General features: G+C 55.4%; 7 protein-coding genes across 7 annotated transcripts; 2 read left to right on the top strand and 5 right to left on the bottom strand.

Annotated features, from left to right (window-relative positions):
* Positions 1-19: 19 nt before the first annotated feature.
* KRP23_2962 (uncharacterized protein) lies at positions 20-2761 on the bottom strand (the record flags this gene model as incomplete). Its single annotated transcript, XM_067887756.1, has 1 exon — positions 20-2761. The coding sequence occupies one exon, from the start codon at positions 2759-2761 to the stop codon at positions 20-22; it is 2742 nt and encodes a 913-aa protein (XP_067750320.1).
* A 1105-nt stretch (positions 2762-3866) lies between these two features.
* KRP23_2961 (Myb-like protein J) lies at positions 3867-4406 on the bottom strand (the record flags this gene model as incomplete). The annotated part of the gene is made up of 1 exon (XM_067887755.1): positions 3867-4406. One exon carries the CDS (start codon positions 4404-4406, stop codon positions 3867-3869), a length of 540 nt encoding a protein of 179 aa, XP_067750319.1.
* Positions 4407-4944: 538 nt separating this feature from the next.
* KRP23_2960 (uncharacterized protein) lies at positions 4945-6612 on the bottom strand (the record flags this gene model as incomplete). The annotated part of the gene is made up of 1 exon (XM_067887754.1): positions 4945-6612. One exon carries the CDS (start codon positions 6610-6612, stop codon positions 4945-4947), a length of 1668 nt encoding a protein of 555 aa, XP_067750318.1.
* A 1460-nt stretch (positions 6613-8072) lies between these two features.
* Positions 8073-10484, top strand: KRP23_2959 (uncharacterized protein; the record flags this gene model as incomplete). The annotated part of the gene is made up of 1 exon (XM_067887753.1): positions 8073-10484. One exon carries the CDS (start codon positions 8073-8075, stop codon positions 10482-10484), a length of 2412 nt encoding a protein of 803 aa, XP_067750317.1.
* Positions 10485-12105: 1621 nt separating this feature from the next.
* On the top strand, positions 12106-12597 carry KRP23_2958 (Protein REVEILLE 7; the record flags this gene model as incomplete). The annotated part of the gene is made up of 1 exon (XM_067887751.1): positions 12106-12597. The coding sequence occupies one exon, from the start codon at positions 12106-12108 to the stop codon at positions 12595-12597; it is 492 nt and encodes a 163-aa protein (XP_067750316.1).
* A 174-nt stretch (positions 12598-12771) lies between these two features.
* On the bottom strand, positions 12772-15611 carry KRP23_2957 (uncharacterized protein; the record flags this gene model as incomplete). Its single annotated transcript, XM_067887750.1, has 2 exons — positions 12772-15137; positions 15218-15611. The coding sequence occupies 2 exons, from the start codon at positions 15609-15611 to the stop codon at positions 12772-12774; spliced, it is 2760 nt and encodes a 919-aa protein (XP_067750315.1).
* Positions 15612-17702: 2091 nt separating this feature from the next.
* KRP23_2956 (uncharacterized protein) lies at positions 17703-18118 on the bottom strand (the record flags this gene model as incomplete). The annotated part of the gene is made up of 2 exons (XM_067887749.1): positions 17703-17910; positions 17979-18118. The coding sequence occupies 2 exons, from the start codon at positions 18116-18118 to the stop codon at positions 17703-17705; spliced, it is 348 nt and encodes a 115-aa protein (XP_067750314.1).
* Between the last annotated feature and the right edge of the window lie 1462 nt (positions 18119-19580).

The following is a 19580-nucleotide window of genomic DNA, read 5'->3' as shown; positions in this document are numbered from 1 at the left end:
GCACACACATGGTCTCCGCTTAGCACATCCAGAGCGTCAGGACCGCAGTAGCGACCGCCAGAGACCACGTCACGCTGGCCGTCACTGCGCTGCTGACCGTACTGCCGCTGCCGATTGCGCCTTCAGCGCCAACACGCGACTGGCTGCTGCTGGCGTCGCCGGCGTCGTACGCGCTCTGGTCCGCGGCTGAGATGGCCGGGAAATTCGAGAGGTCCACGTCCAGCTGGGCCGTCGCGTCGCTGGCCTCGGCCTGCAGCACCGTCAGCAGCGCCGAGTTCTCCACCGCCAGACGAGGGGCTCCGATAGTAAAGCCGTCAGAGCAGCTGGAGCCCTGAGTCACCGCCTCCCAGGTCGTGCGGTTGCTGCTGCTCACGCAGGCCACGTGCGAGATACTCGACGAGTCGGCCACGCCGTACCACCGACCGTCCGCACTCGAGAGCTGCACGGCAGTGGCGGTGCCCACGTCAGGTTCATTCTCCGCCCAGGACCAGACCAAAGCGGCCATGACCGAGCCGTCCAGTCCGTCCGGGGCTAGGATGTTTACCCCGGCGTCCACGAAGACCGGTAGACTTGAGGCGTTCAGGTGGCCAGGCTCACTGGCCGTGTCCAGTTCAACGCTGCCACCGCTCAAAGAGTCTTCAGTGAGCGTGGCATAGTGCAACTCGCTCTTGAAGGCGCGCACTAAAGTGCCAGCGTTCATGGTCTCCCCGAAGAACGTGCCGGACGCGCCGGTCGAACTGCTCGGGACGTCCGCCCAGCCGGCACACAGCTCGCGCATGTAGAACATTTGGTCGTTCGCTTCAGGCGTGGCTACCAGGATGACCTGCTTGCCCTGGCTGACAAGCTCCTCCAGTGTGAAGCCGTTCCAGTCTCCGCCCGCGTCGTCAAAGTTCGACGGCGAGAAGAGCAGGTCTCCGAACGTGTTCGTGTAGAGCTCGAGCAGAGCGTCCGTCTGGGAGAAGGTGCTGACCCCCTCGCCAATCTCAGTGTAAATGACGACCAAGTCGTCCGGGTGGCTCGACAACCACGTTGCGATTTCAGCCAGTGACTCGTTGTGGAGACGCTGTTCATCCGCGCGGATGCCGCTGAGTGACGGCAGGCAGCCCACGAGCGCTGACCCCCATTGAACCGTGCTGTCCTCGCCACTCGCGTCCAGCACAGACCCCAATGACGACACCAAACCTGCCGATGCGCTGTCGACGAAAGCGATCCCGAAGTCGGAGCAGTGAGCGCTGCGCAATGAAGATGCAAAGTAGTGCACGTCCAGCTCGAGGAATCGCACGCCCAGGTCCAGCTGGTCCGTCAGACTGAGGAACTGGTTGCTCGTACGCATGTACGAGTCAGCGTTCGAAGCATTCAGATTGGCGTTGAAGAGCTGGTCGCGGTTGCCGTAGCCGCGCGCCTGGGTGATGACGCTGTTGTGCGTCGCAGGCATCTCCGCGTAGCACAGCGTCTCTGCGTAGGACAAGTTGCGCTGGTACGTGATGGCGCGTGCCACCCACGGCTCGATAAGTGCAGTGCCAGCCTCACACACTTGGCTGCACACGTCGTCGCTATCGCAGAAGTTCACCAGCGTACACGTCACATTTTCAGGGGAGACCGTCTTGCTGTCCACGGCATTGCTGTTTGACGACGAGCCAGTTGAAGAGCTCAAGCTTGCAATTGTAAAGGACGGAGCCGTGCAAGTGGAGCCGAAGCTGCAGCCCTGAATGGTGGAGTACAGCGCGGCAAACTGCGACGCAGCGTTTTGGCGGCCCGTGATAAGAGTAAACAGCTCCGCCATCGAGTTGCCCGACAGATGCGTCGCCAAGGCATCCACACTCTGCAACAACGTCGAGAGTCCCGAAGCGCAGCACGATGCCGCATAATACGAAATATCTCCACTTGCGAGGCCGCTAGCAAGACTCGTTGTCTCCAGCGACGAGCAGACGTCGCTCTCGGAGGCAGCGTACAGCGGCACACCCGCCTGAAAGATGATGGCGCCGAGCAGAGAGGACTCATCGCTCGTCACGACACCGGACAAGTAGGAGCTCAATGGCACAGAGCACAGCTGGTCATCAGCGCTCGTGGTGGTGCACATGGTTTGGTGGAGGCCGTTGATGAGACTCGTCAGAGTCAACGCCAGCGTCTGCCCCGCGGGAACGATGAGCTTGGCCACCTCCAGATACCCATTGAGCTCGTTACAGCACGTGGCATCACTGTCGACTAGCGAGATGATCTCCGGTAGCAACGCTTCAACGCACGGCCCGGCCTGCGTGTTCATGACGTTGCAGAACCCCTGCAACGTGCTGCTGTCGTCACTCCACGACGACAGGGCGCCGGACAGGTCCACGGACCCCGAGCCGGAGCTGCTGGAGCTAACGACGCCTGCCAGCAGCAGGTTCAACACCTCCGTGAACGCCACCGAGTCATCCGAGTCTCCGCTCACCAGCGAGCTGAGGGTCGTGAGGTTACACTGCGAACCGGACGCCGCGATGGACGGGTAGAGCTGCGCCACGTTGGTGGCGATGCAGCCTTGCAGTCCCGCGACAGACGGTAAGGCCGACAGGTACGTGGACAACACGCTGCTGCTGGCGCTGGCATTGCAGGCCGCAGTATCGTCGGCCATGGCCGCTTGCTCTTGCAGCAGACGCTCGTAGACCTCCTGGTCGCTGGCACTCAGTTGTCGGTGCTGCGTTCGCAGAGGCCATGCTTGAGTTGGGGCAACTGCTGCACATGTCGTTGCTAGCAGCAGTGCGAGCCATGCGCGATGCAGAACCATGCCCAGACCGCGTCCTGTGTAGCAGCCCGCCGATTCGATAGTGAGCAGAAAGGAGTCGGAAGACAGGTTTCAGAGGGCGAAAACCGTGTGACTTTCGATTAAGGCCGCGTTGAGCCGTTTCATTCAAGCGCCGCTGACACATTTGGCGTGTAAAAGGTATGCTTGAACCTTCGATTAAGTCCACGGTATTTTGCCAGCCGAACGCAATCCTGAAGTGTTCGAGTGATTTGCCATGGCTACGAAATGCATGTACAGAATCCAGTGCGGGATTGATAGCGTGGGGGTGGCTGGGTGAATGGAGTCGATAGAGCTCGAGGATGCCTGGGCCTGATCAGTGAAGTGATGCAACCAAAGTTTACTAACCAAGCGGAACCCGTTGGACACTCGCATGGGCAGCGACTCCATCTCCGTTGAAGGCGGCTTTAATCGCCGCGACATGAACTCACGTGTCGGGATTATTACCTCCGTCTCCCCGTAATCATGCTGGTGCTCACAACATGTAGCTTTGCTGTGCGACGCACTTGTGTGTGGTTTCGGGAACACTGTTTCCTATCGCTCTGACCGTTGAATCGTGGCCACTATTGCGTAGCTCCCAACTCGCACAAGGCCCGAAATGTTTCCATGTCATTTTTCCTTTCATCCTTGGGGCAAGGATGATTCAAGTGCATGTAGTAGATCTTGCATCAACCCCATCGGGCACTGCAGAGCGCATCGCTGAAACATGCAGACTCGTGGATCATGATTAGTATTTTTACGTAACATTTCATACAAAACTGTAGTCAAAACACTGGGATGAGTATATCCTCATCGACATGCTTTACTATCACATCATACACACCGCGTTCGCGGGCAAGATTGTCTCCGGTAGTATCAGCCCGCACAAGAGCCTACTCGGTCGGGGTGTGCCAAGATGAAGCACGAGACGGAGAGGTTATTATTCACCCTGACGGAAAGCACGTAATCAGTACTTCACGTTGCTGTTTAGTTGAATCCATTGAGATCGGCAAGAGACGTAGAGGAGTTTGACAAGCATTTGCGTGTTAGGAGGCATGTACACGTGGAGCAGCGTATTCATCTAGGCGGTTTGTCCGCCTCTAGATCGCGTTCAGAGCGCGACTTTGATGGGCATCGAGTCAGGCCCCGCTTTGGACAAGCGCTCGATCAAGAAGTCTAGAGACTCGTCGATCGTCGGGAGTTGGCACGAGGTACTCGAAGATGCAACATCTACCGCCCTGGCGGTGTCGACGATGTCATTGGAGTCCACGCCACCAGGGCTCAACGGACAGGACATCGATTCCAGCAAGAGCGGGACCATCAGCTCCGTGGAACTAATCTCCCGAAGCATCGGCGGTGAGGCTTCGGTACGATTGGGACGAATGACGCCGAAGCCCTCGCCCACCTTGCATGCGGCTAGCAGGTCGTCGTCGATGCGGTGCTCCTTGCGGCCAGAGGATCTGCGGCCTTTGTGCAGTCCGCGCATACGGCGCACCACCTTCTCGTGGTACTTCTGGGCGTGCGTCTGCACTTGGCGGATGGAGCGCGTGCCCACGTACGCCGCGACCTTGCGCCATGGACCGTGCGGGTAGAGCTTGATAGCGACGAGGAACTTGGCGTGCTCTTCTTGGGACCAGAGACCGGTGATCATCGTTGGTTGATGAGGTGTACACGTAGGGCTGGTACGTGTTGCGTAGCTGGGAAATTGAAAAGTGATGGCTATCAAAAGCAAATTGGTGCCGCGCTGTGTGGTCTCCAATGCCTCCCACTCGACAATATCGTCGCTAGAGGCCGACGCGCTTTGCAAACGCCAAAGTACAGTCCGGCTGGGTATGCGGCACGGAAGAATTCACAGAGAGGAAGCGGCCTCCAGAGCGGACCCCGCAGCTTGTTTCGAGCTGAGTATGGTGCAATCTGCCGGATCGATCTCTTGTCCGCTAGTTAGCCATCCGCCACTAGGACTCGCCAACGTGACAGCGACATCGTCGTTCGAAAGCAAAGACGAGTCCTGCTTCTTGCCACAAGACAACATTTTTGATGGCGATTCCAGATTTCCAGGCCACTGCTAGACATTCATGTAGCATCCAGTCTTGGTGGAAGTCGCAGTCGGCCTACCTTACGCTAAAACCTATCTACAGTCTATGGCGAACGCTGGTTATCTGAATTACTGGAGACCACAGGCTTCACGGTCAACTCTGCAGCGGAGACGCTGCTGTCGTCGTAGATACCGCGTCAAAGAACTCATCCTCATCGTCTTCAGTCTCGTCGGCCGCTTCGCTCTCGTCATCATTGATGAAGAGCTCCAGCTCCTTCGCGTGTCCACTTGGCAGATCTACGGCAGCGATGACCTGGATGGCAGCCTGGAAGGTGGTCAGCACGTAGCCCTCGACGCCTTTGCCGCCTCCGTTTGTGAAGAACGAGATGAACGCGATCTCCGCCACAAAGTCGGAACCTGCGCCACACACACGCGGACACTCGACCAGCAGCGCGCACAGAATGGGGATCAGCATGTCCGCGTTAGAGGCCGACTGATGCAACTTCTCCGCAAAACAGCACATGCTTCGGAAGCCATCACAGAGCAGCGCCAACTTGAGCAGAGGGGACGACGTCTCCTGCATCATTGCCACCATTTTCGTCTCTGCCTTCTGAAGGTCTTCAGCGAGCACAGGATGCTGCGAAGGTTTGCCGACACTGTCAGCTTGATGCTGGTGTGGCAGCTGCAACAGCGCCGAGGAGTGGTACTTCTGTTCACGACGGATATCCGCCAAGTTATCAGCAAAGGCGGTGTCTGCGTCTCGGAACGCACACTGGAACTCGCGGAATACCATCGCATGGATATCACCGTAGACAATGCGCTCAACCGCAAGAGTGCAGCTGTTCATAGCCTCAGGAGTACTTGCGAGGCTTGGGAAACTCTGCAACGTCGCGCCCAAAACGTGTGCAAGGTACATCTTGGTGTCCTGAAGCGTATCCTTGGCCATAGCGCGAGCTGACGTTACTTCGGCGGCGCTAGACTTTCCTGTTACGCTTGGTCGCCTCATCTGCTTCTGATGCCTTTCAGTAAAGCGCTTTCGGAAAGCCTCGCATAGCTGCATGTTCATTTGCCCAAGAAGCTCGCTGGGGGAAGCAAAAATTCCGAATAGGAAGCGGTATACTTCGCCATCGTCAGGCATGGTCTCCTGCAATGATGAAATCGAAGAAGCCTCTGTTCTATCGTCTCCGCCGTCCTCCTCAGCATCGGAGTGCCTCCTTGAGCGATGTCGAGGATTTGGCAGCTGAAATCGACGGAGTAACTCGGCGTCCTTACGGCAAGCCTCATCCGACGGCGCGCCACCAAAGTTCTTCTTGCAGTTCCAGCAGATCTCCATCGCCCACTCGCCCTTCCTCAGTCTCTCTTTCCTGCGGTTTGTAGCTCTCACTTTGCTCTGGTGCGTGGCAGTCGCTGCAGCGGCAGCACTGGCTGTAAGCCCAATGCCCGCCATGATCGTCTCCGCCCCCACAGTCGCAACCAGCATGTTGAGTCCCGCCAGCACTCCCGCCGCCGGACCCATCGCAATCGCCCCCACTACGCCACCCGCTGCCAGCACGGGGGCGAACTTCTTGGCCAACTTGGACGCCGTCTGCATCTGCTGCTGCCTCTGCGTTTTTCCAGTTTTCAACACCACCTTGGAGCTCGCCCCGACCGCAGCTACACCGCTGCTGTTGAGCTCCTCGATCAACGTCGCCAACGTGAACGTCTCCGATCTTGCAGTGCGTCGTGTCTTCTGTTCATCCTTGTTGCTACTGCTCTTCAGCTCCTCAGGGGGCGGGAATAGCAGGGCATCCGCTGAGGGCGGAGCATGATTGCACACAGGCATGAGGCTCTCGTGGCCTCTGCAGTAGCGATGCGAGTGGGAAAAACTCACACAATCTCGATGTGCGAACTTGCCGCAGCTCTGACACTGACAAACTCCAGCATTTGGGGCTCGCACAGCCCCAGAAGTGTGTTTAACAGACGAGAGCTTCCTTTTTGTGACATTATTGGGCTTCCCGATGGCCAGGAGGCGCTCATGACACAGCAAACAGTCCCGGAAGAAGAGCAGACTGCGGTCTACAGTTGGTAGAAGACGCAGCTGCACTGGGGAGAAACTGTGGCCGTGTAACGGGTCGGAGAAGTTACCGACTGTGTCGCGGAGGTAGGCGCTGATGGGAGAATTGAGTTAGAGAGGGTTGTAGCGCGCGGTTGGAGGCGGTTTGTAAATGAGCAGAAAGAGGAGACACAGACGGAGGTGAGAGGTGATGAACGGGGTGCGGAGGAGGTTTACAGACCAAGATATGCAGGTAGGGAGATAAGAGGCGACGTACCTGAGCGCCCCATGCATGAGCATGGCTGAGAATTGTAACAGACCCTTCTAATCGCATACTTGCACTACCTACCCCTCTAGTGGGATATTTGGGCAGAGGATAATCATTTTGGTGTTGGCGACTTCAACGTGCTGCAAATTGCAATGCAGCTACAGCACCGAGTTTGTAAAAGAGATCTGCCTTTGCCACAAACAAACGCAAGTCGTTTTTGCTGTCCGTCGATGGTTGTCGCGTCGTTGCAAGTGCAAGACAACAGTGATGCCTTCTGATGAGTCAGGTAGCACGTAAATCTCCGGAGGAGCACGTAGCTGTATGGATGAACGAGAGGTTAGTTTTTTCTTCTTCGCTACACGGTAGTTTGGTCGCGTGCGTGAGTTTTGCTGGGTTAGCTATCTCACAAACGTCGAGTAGACCTCTTCAATCGCTATGGGAGCCATAGCTTGCAGCTCTGTAGTAGGCTACTATATCTCCGCTGACCATTGATCTGCGCAGGTTGGCACACATGCGGATCACTGTGACGCCGGGATCACGTGGGTTGCATGTCAACAAGATTGCGCTGTGCACAGCTCTTGCCTTCCCCATCTCGCATGGTAGCTTGGTGTCACGTTGACTCACATGTCGACGCAGGTTTACCCGATCCTGGCACCAGTAAAGTTGTTCTCTGCGATTTCCTGCGCGGGCGGCAGTTCGAGTCTTCACTCATTTCGGAATCGGCAAACAACTACTCAAGGCTTGTCCTTCAGCACTTCATCTCGTCATGCTTGGTCGGCACTCGTTGCTCGTCATACTGCTGACGATCTTAGTCATATTCGTCTCGAATTCGCGGGCTTGGGCGACACCAGAGCATCAACTTCGACGGCTGAGTAGCCACGAAATACGTCAGCGCCTGCTAGCTGAACAAGTGCAATTAGCGGACGACGGGACTGCCTGCGATGCAATAATCCAGAACAGCTTTCTGTCTCCTGACGTTTGGATGATGCTGCCTTCCTTCGGAGGATTCCAAAGCTGCGTCGCTGCCAACCTCTTCGAACTTTACACGGACATCGAGAACTCGAAGTGTGGGCTCTCGACTTTGCTTTCACTCGTGAGTGGGGACTCGAATAACTCGGCCGCGTTCATGGAGGTGCTGAACACGCTGCTGGGAGGAATCACCAGCTCCAACAACTCCGAGTCTGTGAGTTTAGCGACCAAGTTGTCGACGTGGAGCACCAACACCAGCACCCTGCAAGGTTTTTGCAATACTATGAACACGCAAGCAGGTCCGTGTCTTGAGGCACTGGTGCCCGCGCTGGTCTCGCTGCTAGAACGAGATGCGATGTGCTGTCATGAGCTCAACGGGTATCTGGAGGTACTGAAGCTCCTCGTGCCAACGGGGCGAACGATTGAAGACACAATCTCAGAACTGCTTAACGGCATCCATCAAACCATGTGCAGCACCACGAGCTCCAACGGGGACCTCTGCTCGGCTTCGATGAGCTCGTACTTGTCTGATGTCATCAGCAGTGACGAATCATCCCTACTCAGTGCCACGATCTTCCAAGCGGGTATCCCGTTGTATGCTGCTGATGAGAGTGAAGTCTGTTCGTCCCTGGAGACGACCACTCTGGCAAGTAGCTTGGGCGGTGGCCAGAGTATTCCGTACTATGCAGCATCGTGCTGTGTTTTAGGGTTCTCGTCGCTCTTGCAGAGCCTGGATTCGGTGATAACGCATTTGTCTGGCAACTCGATGGCGGAGCTGTTCACGTTGATCACGGGCCGTCAGAATGCTGCGTCTCAATTCACTACACTCTATCCAACCATTCAAAGTTGCGACTTTGGCTCCACGTGCACAAACCCAAACTTCACGATCTCCTTCAACTCCAGCTCCAATGCTACTTCAGCGTCATCAAGCCTTGATGCCGTGCGGATGAAGACTCGTTCTCCAGAGAAGGTCACGTGCACACTGGTGGAGGTATGCGACAGCAACAACGTGTGCAGCGAGGTGTGCGAGGCTGGAACAGCGACCATCGATCCATGGGTGGCCAACACTCTCGCGTTTCAGCTCAATCTGTCGTACTCGGAGACGCTGTGCTACACACAACTGCCGGGGACTCACAATAGCGTCATTACCCAGGCTCGCGGCTACGGCAATCGCGACCAGCTCTTCAATGCGATGCTGAATGCTTCAAACGCGGACTCGTACATGCGCACAAGCAACCAATTCTTGAGTTTGACAGATCAACTAAACTTGGGGGCGCGATTCCTCGAGCTTGATGCTCACTACTTCGCTTCGGCGCTGCATGATGCCCACTGCTCCAATCTTGGCGTATCCCTAATCGACAGCCTGTCGGCGAACCTTGTAGCCTCGCTGAAGTCCGTCCTGGAAGTGAGCGGCGAAGACAACACAGTCGATTGGACGTCCGATCTGGTGGGATGCTTGCCGTCTCTGAGTGGCATCCGCGCTGAAGACCAGCGTCTGCACAACGAGTCTCTGTCCGAGGTGGCGACGTGGCTGGCAAACCATCCGAACGACTTTATCGTGCTTTTCACAGATATTGGCGATGAAGTGACCACGTTCGCACAGATGGATGCACTGCTGGAGATCTACTCGAACACATTTGGAAACAAGCTCTTCACTCCTGCAGACTTTGAGAACTCTGGCAGCGACTGGAACGGATTCACACTCGAGGACCTGATCCGCCAGGGCAAGCAGGTTATCTTGATCACTGCATCCGAGATGAATAGTTTGATGTTCTACTCGCGTGAAATGTGTGCTGGCTGGGTGGACATCCCGAGGAACGCGTCGGGTGAGGCAGGCACATTCTTCGGCGAAACGATGAGCACCGGCAGGATCGTGCGTGCCTTCGAGAGCGAGCTGCACTACGCCACCTTCAGCGAGAGTGCCTTGGGCGGTGGCAACAGAAGCGCTGACTCTGCCACCGAACCGGCCATGGTGAATGCTTCGAGTCTGCCGGTTTTCGTGGAGGCAGGAGTGAATATGCTGGCCCCGGATGGACTGGATGGCGCGACCATGGCGGCCATGGTCTGGACGTGGGCGGAGAACCAGCCCAGTGCTGGCGCCACAGCTGTGCAGCTCTCAGGGGTGGATGGTCGTTGGTACGGCGTAGCTGACTTGTCCAGCATCTCTCACGTCGCCTGCGTGAGTAGCATGAACCGCAAACATTGGAAGGTAGCGAGCAAGGACTCTAGTTGCCCTGACAACTTTACTATCGGAGCTCCACGCCTAGCAGGTGAGAACACGGCTCTCCTAGCCGTGCTGCGCGCTGAAGGGGGTGATGTCTCGGCCCAACTGGACGTGGATCTCGGCAGCTTGTTGTGGGATGAAGTACCCACACAGCGTAAAGTTGACCTCGCTAGCGGTACTGTCCTTCCAGCAGTGATCTAGATCACGGTGTTTAAACCAGGCACGGACAGTGATCGACCCGAGTCGAGTAGCTGATTGAAGCGTACGGAGTTAAAACATACACCCGAGATTCCTCAGTCGAATCGAATTCAGACAAGTGCGCAAACTTCGCGGTGAAGCTAACGGCATACTGCCAATGCCCGTAGACACCACTAGTCGCACTTTGTTTACCACGTTTTCTCGGGGCAGTTTCCGTCTGATATTCGTATTGATCACACAGCAAGGGGAACTCTGCCCAGCGCCGGTGTTCTGGTGATTGCAAGGTAACAAGCATGCAGTGGTATGCACGGATGCACAAGTTACCAACGTGCGAACTCGTCGACAGAAGTGGAATCGCTGCCATAACCACTCGATATCACATCTGACATCTTCGGGACAACAACGATTTGCTTGGGCCACAAAACGTACATCGCCTTGACCAAGAGTGAGTCACCGCAAATCGAGGCTGTAACGGCAACCAACGGTAGTGAGTGCAATGTCTTCGAGGCATTCCCCTGGTACATGTATATCCCTTTCCATCACACGTCGACGACAGTGCGGATTCGTGTTGCACTCTTGCTAAAGTGCACTTTGGATTAACACAAAGTTTGTCCGCGAGCGATGCGACAAGAGAGACCACCTCACCCGATGCGAGTCTCGATGCGAAGTGACGCAGGTCAGCTTCAAGGTGCAGCAAGGAACCCCCGACAAGAAAATCCAGCCCTCGGTGGCTCTATATGTATGATCTAACGGTGCCTGCTTGTCGAGGCGGCTCTGCAATCGGGAGTTAGCGCCGATCACCCCCAACTCAGCCCGCGCAACAGGCCTTCTCTTGCGTCGGCGCTGACCACCGCGTTAGCGCCGAACACGAGCTTGTCCGTCCGGTGCGGGAAAATCCACGGACAGCGGACGGACACTCGTTGCATTGCAGCTGGAAGAGTTGCCTGCGTGTGCTTCACGGGATCACCTGAGAGTCGCAGGTCAGACCACGCTACGTTCTTGTCGTCTGACTCACTGGCAGACCCATGTAAAAGCAAAAGTGAAGGCTAGGCGATGCAGTGAATGACCGCGACATACTCGAATCGACACATGACGATCCATCACCTGCATGCAGCCAAGCAAAATTTTGGCGCTGTACCACTGACCATCTACGCAAACGGCATCAAATGCTGCATAGTAGGCTTCATGCGGCTCAGTAGGTAGGGTACTACTACGTTTCGCTATGTGACACCAAAATTCACAATATGCTATATTGCAGTGTATTCGCTGACGCAGTTGTTGAAGTGCCTCAGAAACACGTCCGCCAGGGATCCTGCGTCCCCCTCAAGCCCAGCGGCAATGCGCTGGATTTTCAAAGCTCGACATGCCCAAACTTCCCATGGCAGCGCCATTGGCAGTGATCTCTCTCTCAAGACTCCGCTGCCATCGCTCTTCGATATTTTGCTGTTTGAGGGAAAGTTGCCGTTGATTTGCCCCTGTCAACGCCCTTCAAGCTCGCGTGCGAGAGAGGAGCCATCGCGTTGACGACGGCCGAGCCTGTCATTCCTCAATCCGTTGTGCCGCGCGCAACGAACGCCCCACCAAGCCCCGGTACCCCTCAATTCCTACGGAATACACAGCAACGATGAAGCACGGCATCTGGTCCGAAGACGAGCACGACCGCTTCCTCCTGGCCATCAAGGAGTTCCCACACGGGCCCTGGGCTTCCATCGCCCAGGCGGTCGGCACGCGCTCCGTGCGCCAGGTGCAGACCCACACGCAGAAATACTACGAGAAGATCATGCGGAGGGTGCGCGGCCTGCGCAAGGACCGCAAGACGTGGGCGCGTGTCGAGCACCGCATCGACGACGACGTGCTGCACTTCTGCGAGTTCATGAAGAGCATGGGCAGCAACAAAGTCATGGTCACGTCCCCCACGGCCATCCACCGGGTCGTGTCCCCCCCGTCTAGCACCAGCTCCAGTCCGTGCACAAGCCCCGTGCAATTCCGTCTCAGTCTTGACGAGCCAGAGGAGGAGCTCGACGCTGCAACAACCGACCAATACACCGACACCACGAACTTACCGCCGCTGGAAGAGGCACTCGACTTCCTCATCGCCATAATGATGGAGCACTGACGCAACTCAGCAATTTACGTGGGATCGCACCTCCCCCGACATTCGTGCAATTGTTCTCTATAAGATCGCGGTTAATAGGAAATCACACTGCCATCCGTCAGCTGCTAACGTCACCAGCTTGTTACCCCATTCCCTGCTATCGTCATAACAACCGACGGTCGTCAGAACTTACCGCTATTGGTCCACAGGCACCACGTTCTCTTCGTCCACCACAAGCGTGTAGCTGTAGAACTGCAGATACTGTGAGAAGAAGGCCCCCTCCAGCGTGATGAGCACCTTGAACGTGTGGTCGTTCCACTGGAACGTGAACTCGCTGCCAGAGTCCCACAACATGTCCGTCACGCTGCGGTTCTGCAGCAGCGGCTCGCCGTCGAACAGAATGGAGCGGAAGCCACCGCGCAGGCCGTGCTGCAGCTCCACGCAATGGCGCTCGTCCGACCCTTCCAGCTCGAAGATCCACCACACTTGCTTCCACGGGAACGTGAACAGCAGCGCACTAGCCGGGTGCTTGATCTCTTCCAGCGTGCAGTTCCACACCGTGCTGCCGTCGTCCAGACTTAGGGTCCCCTTCCGTGACAGTGGCACACCGTCGCGACCTTGTGAGCTCGAAGCTAAGATATTGCGCGACTCGAACACCGACATCTGCAGAATCGTCTCCTCCGCCAGGATCGTACGACAGCTTTCATCAGGGACCTTGAACCACGTCCGATTCGGGGACCCAATGCTCACCCAGCTCGGCGGCATTGCATAGAGATTATACAGCTCCTCTGATATCCGCACAAGCGTTCGTGGCGGGTTGTTTTCGTTTTCGCTGGCAGACTGTATGCTGAAGATGCTGCGACTTGACGACTGACCCGTAAAGCTCCCTGTTCGCGGCCGCAGCGGATCAAGGGCCACCCACCCTTTCTCTTTTGTGAGTCGCACGTACGTCTCCTGTGTGCGTGGTAGCGTGTACTCCATCTCGGCTGAGAATATTGTGTTTGCGAACAGGTAACGCACAACCTCGCTTGTCCGTTCGGGTGAGAGCAGTACTTCTTTCTTCTCGCTCAATACCCGGAAGAAGAATTTGCCATTCTTTTTCTCTGGATCTTCATCCACAGCCTCCAGTACTTGGTCGCCGCTGGGAGTCTGATCGAACAACCAACCGTTGCACGCGCTATTTGCTGTCGGGTGCGATGCGCTGGCCACCTTAATGTACGTGATGCGGCTTCCAGGTGGAGTATACTGAAGACTGCTTTCGAATACGGTGCCAGCCGTCATGGGAGCCACACCGGGCAATCGAGGGCACTCGAAATCCGGAGCAGAGCGCAAGTACACGGGCACTAATACACGATAGAACTTGGGTAAATCGCGAGTGACGGCATACCCTTGAACCTGTTCGAGTATTAGCCGATACGGTGATTGCAACTGTCGCTCACATATCCATCCCACATCGTGCCGTAGCTTTACATAGCCTATCTCGGGCATGTCAGGTTCCCCAGAGTCCGCCACTGGCTGCACCGCAGGCACAAGTCTTTCACTGCATTCAATAAGCGTATCGTTCAGACGCTTACGCCTGCCAGGAGGGCTCGATGGGGCCGACGAGCTCGAGTTTACGATTCTCCTACCGCTTGCCGGGGTAGGCAGCACTTCCACGTCTTCCAAGACGCGATAAAAGAGCCGCTCCACCTGCCGCACCTTGGGCTCTGCCATTGGCTCCAGTACCACCTGTCCGTCCATGGTAGTCTCAAAGATCCAACCACCATGACACGATGGTGGAGCAGGCAAAGATGGTCTATCTTCAGACGACGACTCGGCACCATATTCGCCACCTCCAGCGCTATATTTTCGGGCCATCGATTTTGGACTCGCCGCGCTACCCGCATGACTCCGCGAGCAGCCACACCGAGAGTTTTTGTCCTTGCACACGCGCACGTACGTGATTTTGCTGCCTGGTGGCGTAAATCGCTGTGACGCCTCGACGATCGAATGCAACTTGAATCCCTTTCCGGAACGCTGCGCCATGATATGCGGCGCCACACGAATCCCCACGGGGATCTTCACCACGTAGAAAAAGTGTCCGTACTCGATATCTGGCTCGGTCGCCAGTCGCTCCAGCACCTTAATGCCTGAATTCAGCGTCTCAAAAAGCCACCCGTCTTCGTACGCAAGCTTCACGAACGTGACACCGCTCTGTGGACAGCGATATGTCTCGTGACACTCAATAATCTCCTCGGCATTCTTAAACACATGTCGTGAGATCACGGGCGCCAATAGATCGGGGGCTCTCCGTAGCTCAATGGGTACCAGCACTCGATAATAAAACCTGCCCTTGTTCACAATAGCTTTCTCCTTCTCAGGCAGCAGCTCCAGAAAAAGTTTCTCCGTGGCGACGCCCGACTCCGCAGTTTTGCTCGCCTCCTTCATCGATAGCATCATGAAGGCGTTCTCCACGTGCGCCAGGCGAATAAACCACGTAGGCGCGTTCGACGCCCCGACCAGACATTGCAGACGTCCGCTACTGGCCACCACTTCTTCAGGCATCTTCATGACACTATAAGCTGCACCAAAACCACACAGAAACATTAGCAACACCTACACACAACGACAATTGACAAAAGACGAAGCATTCTCCACCGACCGTTGCGGTCTTGTTGCAGCATCTGCTGCCTGCTCCTGGCCGACGCCGTGCGTCCCGTGGTCACCTTGGCAAGCTCCTGGATGCGCACGACCTTGTAGTCGCTCTCGGCCAGCGACGGCGCGCGGCGGCGCATCTCGTCCATCTCAGCCGCGTCCTCGTCTTCGCATACCCCGCCAAAGTCGATCGCGTACAGCTTGGCCTCCTGCAGCACGCGGTAGAAGCGCGATTCGCCCAGCACTGCGTTGCGCAGCGAGCGATTGCGCGTTACGGAGGGAGCCCGCGCATCGCTCGCGGCCTCCAGCGCCGCCAGTGCCGCCGCCACTTGCTCCTCGTCCGTCGTCTGCGGGATCAGGCGCCCGTAGAAGGCGCCGGACGCCGCCAGTCGCGACTCCATGGGGGAGAAAGGCCGAAAATGTCAAAATGTGTAGGTGAGAATTACAGATTCTAATGTAGCCATACCTCATATGAGTGTACCCAAATGTCAAAAGGGAGTGTAGCCATATACCAAAAGTGGAGAAATTACAGATCGGGTCAATCTGTTTCTCGCTGACAATTAAATGCCCGCAGAGAAAAAGTGACCAAGAAGCCTACATCCAGACGGACGGTTCTTTATGCTTACAACATGTTGCCTTCTGAACATCAGAAACTGTAGCAAATGAACTCTGCGTCCTAACTATCACTCTGCGTCGTCGTACATTGAGACGGTAAGTTCCAGAAATTGGCGATGCTAGCTAGATCCATTAAATATCCAGAAAAATAGGCCTCTGTTTCACATTCAGAGCGGTTTCGCGTCCGCTCTCATTCTGCAACACTATGGTTTTCTAGAGGCCCTCTGCCAGAATGTAATATTCTATTCATTTAACGAGGTAACCATCGAGATTTGATGGAGTCGACAAATTCAGAGCGGAACGAAAATTCGTTTTCAGAATCACTTGAACAAAGTAAAGTGAAATCGACAAATTGAGAGCGATTGTTTGCAAACCTGTGGAAATGGATATTTGCTTGGCATATGGTTTTACAGGTTTGGCAAACTTTTCGCTCTGAATTTGTTGACCTCATCAAGTCTCACAGGAAAGTGTGTATCTGGATAATTTTGATTTTATCCGGGATAGTCGTAATGCAGGACACGCGCCCTGCACGAAACGTCTCGTCAGTGCGGTGGGTTTCTGGAGACGCCGACGCCGAGGACAAGGTCGTGTACTACCTTGGCTTGGCCGCTAGACCACGGGGTTCGCTGGACATCTGCAACATGTCCATTACGAACGATCGCATCGGGGAGGCCAGGCTGCGTCGTTCGCATGATCGTCGACGAGCGAAGCGCGCTCCAGACCAAAAACATGGCTTGGGTACGCAAATTTTGGAACGAAATACGGTTGACTCCGTTGGCGATGTCGGCGAGACAGAAAGCGGTCGACTATACTTTTCTCAAGATAGTAAGTGCTCACTGTGAACGCAGAAAAAAAACTCCAAAAAACACAAAAACAAATGTTTTGTTTACAACAAATGGACGATTCGTCAACGGTGAGTTTATTTTACAAGGCAAGGGCAACTACAGCACGGTCGCGTTCGATGGAGCCCGCCATGCAGAGACGTTTCTGACGACCACGGATCAGACGCACGTTGATTCGACCAAGCGCGAGTTCGAGCAGCTTTGGCATGAAGGACGGGTGCTTCAATGGGCCTCGAGGCGTTCTGCTTGCGTCATGTACTTGAGGGAGGACGAGGAAGAATCAAAGTACCCATCGGGAGAGCAGGACGAAGACGAGGACGCAACGATATGCTACTTGAGAGAGGAGGACGGCGACGAGGAAGGAGAAACGAAAATGAACCCCCCGGGAGAGCAGGACGAAGACGAGAACGTTGTTGAATTGTAAGAGGTGGCTGAACGTGCGCGCCATTGTTCAGCAGATGCCCGGTGCGTAAGCGTCTCGGATCACCCCACCGTCAGTTTACGCGAGCGAGCGACATCCATTGCCGAGCGAGAGCTCATTCTGCAACAACCTGCAAGCAGCACACTCCAAGCAACCAACTTCACCTAGCGATGTCCGCCTCTAACAAGACTGTTCTCATCACTGGCGCCACCCGCAGCCTCGGTCTCACCTTCGCCAAGCACTACACCAAAGCTGGCTGAAAGGTCATTGGCACGGCACGCGACGTTGGAGAAGGCTCACGATGTACGGACTCACCCTCTGCACTGGAGAACTCTTTGCTTTACTAACCCAACTCCTCTTTCCTCGTTGTTTTAGCCCAAGGCGCTCTCGCCGTTCAAGATCGTGCTGCAGCCCGGCTTCGTCAAGACCGACCTGAACCATGGCCACGGCGCCGTGCGTCGACTCCGTTTACCTCCACATCTCTGGTTGAGGAGAAGCGAATGAAGCAGAGGGACAGCGATAAGAAGCGCAATGAGCAGTTGGAGCCAATCGACGAGTTTAAAAAGAAGTTCTTCAAAAGGCCAAAGAGGGGTGGAGATTTAGGGCCTTGCCTTTTAGTCTTCCTCGAGCGTGGGGGCCTCTCCGATCTCGCCCTTGGAGTACTTGTACTTGCCGGAAGCGCGGAAGATTTCCTTCTTGGGGGATGAGACGGGGGCGGACGGCAGCTCGACGGGCTTGAGGCCCAGCGTTTCCTCCTTGAAGGCCCAAGTGGTGGGGTAACCATCAGGAGTCGAGACCAAACCTGCGAGAGTGGAGACTGGGCTAACGTCATCGACCCAGTCCCTGGAGAGAAGGTCAACACCGATGAGTGCTTCACTATGGAGACGCACAGTGGGAAACTCTTCCTGGTCGACGGAACAGAGGACGCGTCTGCTTCGGCCTCTGCTTCGTCAGGTAGCACAGCAACCACAACCACAGGATTGCCCTCGACTTCAGCTCTGCGCTTGACGCCGTCTCGAGTCATTCTCATCGCGTTAGTGATTCTGTGCGACTTGGCAGCGTAGAATCATTCGTACAATCGAAGTTGGCCCACAGATTTCTCTGCAATGTGCGCTTCCACGCAAGAGAAGACAACTACTGTAGTAGCTAGCTACCGTATTCGAAGACAACGCTGAGTGTATCAACAAAATACGTTTATTCACAGGGTAACAAAGAGAACGCCAAGCTATCGTTCTACGACACACAATCAAAATGCAGTCAGACGCACAAACTTGGCGTCTCACGTCCACCAGCTCACTCGGTGAACGCCTCCGCCTCCAGTCCAGTAACTTCGCCTCCCGGGGTGGTATGAAGTGCTCGAGTGTGCCGATATTATGTTTACAGTTGTGTACGCTAAATCGTTCGACTCTGGTTCCAACACTACGCCTGCAACGCCAAAAGCTTCCTATCGAACAGTCAACTGCGATCTGATGGAGCCGTTTGTCACTGTTATCCTTGAGAATGAGTGGTTCTAGGCCTGAGTGCCATCAGGTTCAGAATGAACGAGCGGGGTCAATCAAACATTGAAAGCTTTGGGTGTTTGTGAATCCTCGCAGTTCAAGCAGTAAACGAGGCCGACGAGCGATCGAAAGGTGATCTCAAGCCATCGCGTTCGTAGTGTCTGTGAGTCTTCCAATTAAACTACCTGGCAAAATGGTGAGTGCGAAGGCATTTGCATCCTTACTGCTTCAGTGGATTGTTCGGATCGAAGCAGTTGGCTTGTTGGAATCGCACTTTGTCCTCAGATTTGAGTTTCCTGCCGTACGAACTCGAACACTTCGGAGCGGATGGATACCTCACGTTTGGGATCACCTTTCGAGTCCTGTTTGATGAAGCGAGTTGCTCCCTAACAACACAGCATTTACCCTCCTTTGAAATAGTATATTATGCCAGGCGTACCAAACTTGGTTCTGTGACCAGGTGGGTCAATACCACGACCATGAAGTTTCAAACGACTTGCCCATGCAACACGTGCAACCTTGAGTCGTTGTTTTACGTTGGAGAGTGTTATCACAAACTACGAGGGGATTCTTCGCCTGCTGAACCTCGGGAAGAATATGGTAGTCACAGTCACTGGAACTTCGAGTGAGACGGTGGCAATTTTGTGGACTTGAACTGATGCCAGCAGCAGCGTAGTAACTTTATGTTTGTGACGTAGGAATTGGCACGTCGCTCTTTCTCGCCTAGAGCTTCAGCGGGTCCGGCGCGAGGACCGAACGCTTCTTTCAGCCCTACAGCGTGGAGCACTGGCTTGCCACGCTCATCACAGCTTCGTACCCGATGAAACACACTTGGTCTGACAGGACGGAAGTGGTCGTGTGGAGAGGAGTGGTCGGGCTAAGAAAACTTTTGCAATGGCAGATCTCATTGAGGAAGCCGAAACGGAAGGAGCGGAGCATGAAGTGCTTCATCTGTGTGACGGACCACCCGATATTTGTTAAGATGGCAGCTTC

The sequence above is a fragment of the Phytophthora ramorum genome (genome assembly GCF_020800215.1).
Source record: "Phytophthora ramorum isolate Pr-102 chromosome Unknown Phyram_PR-102_s0002, whole genome shotgun sequence".
Classification (NCBI taxonomy): Eukaryota; Oomycota; class Peronosporomycetes; order Peronosporales; family Peronosporaceae; genus Phytophthora; species Phytophthora ramorum.
This window is presented reverse-complemented; position numbering and strand designations above follow the sequence as displayed.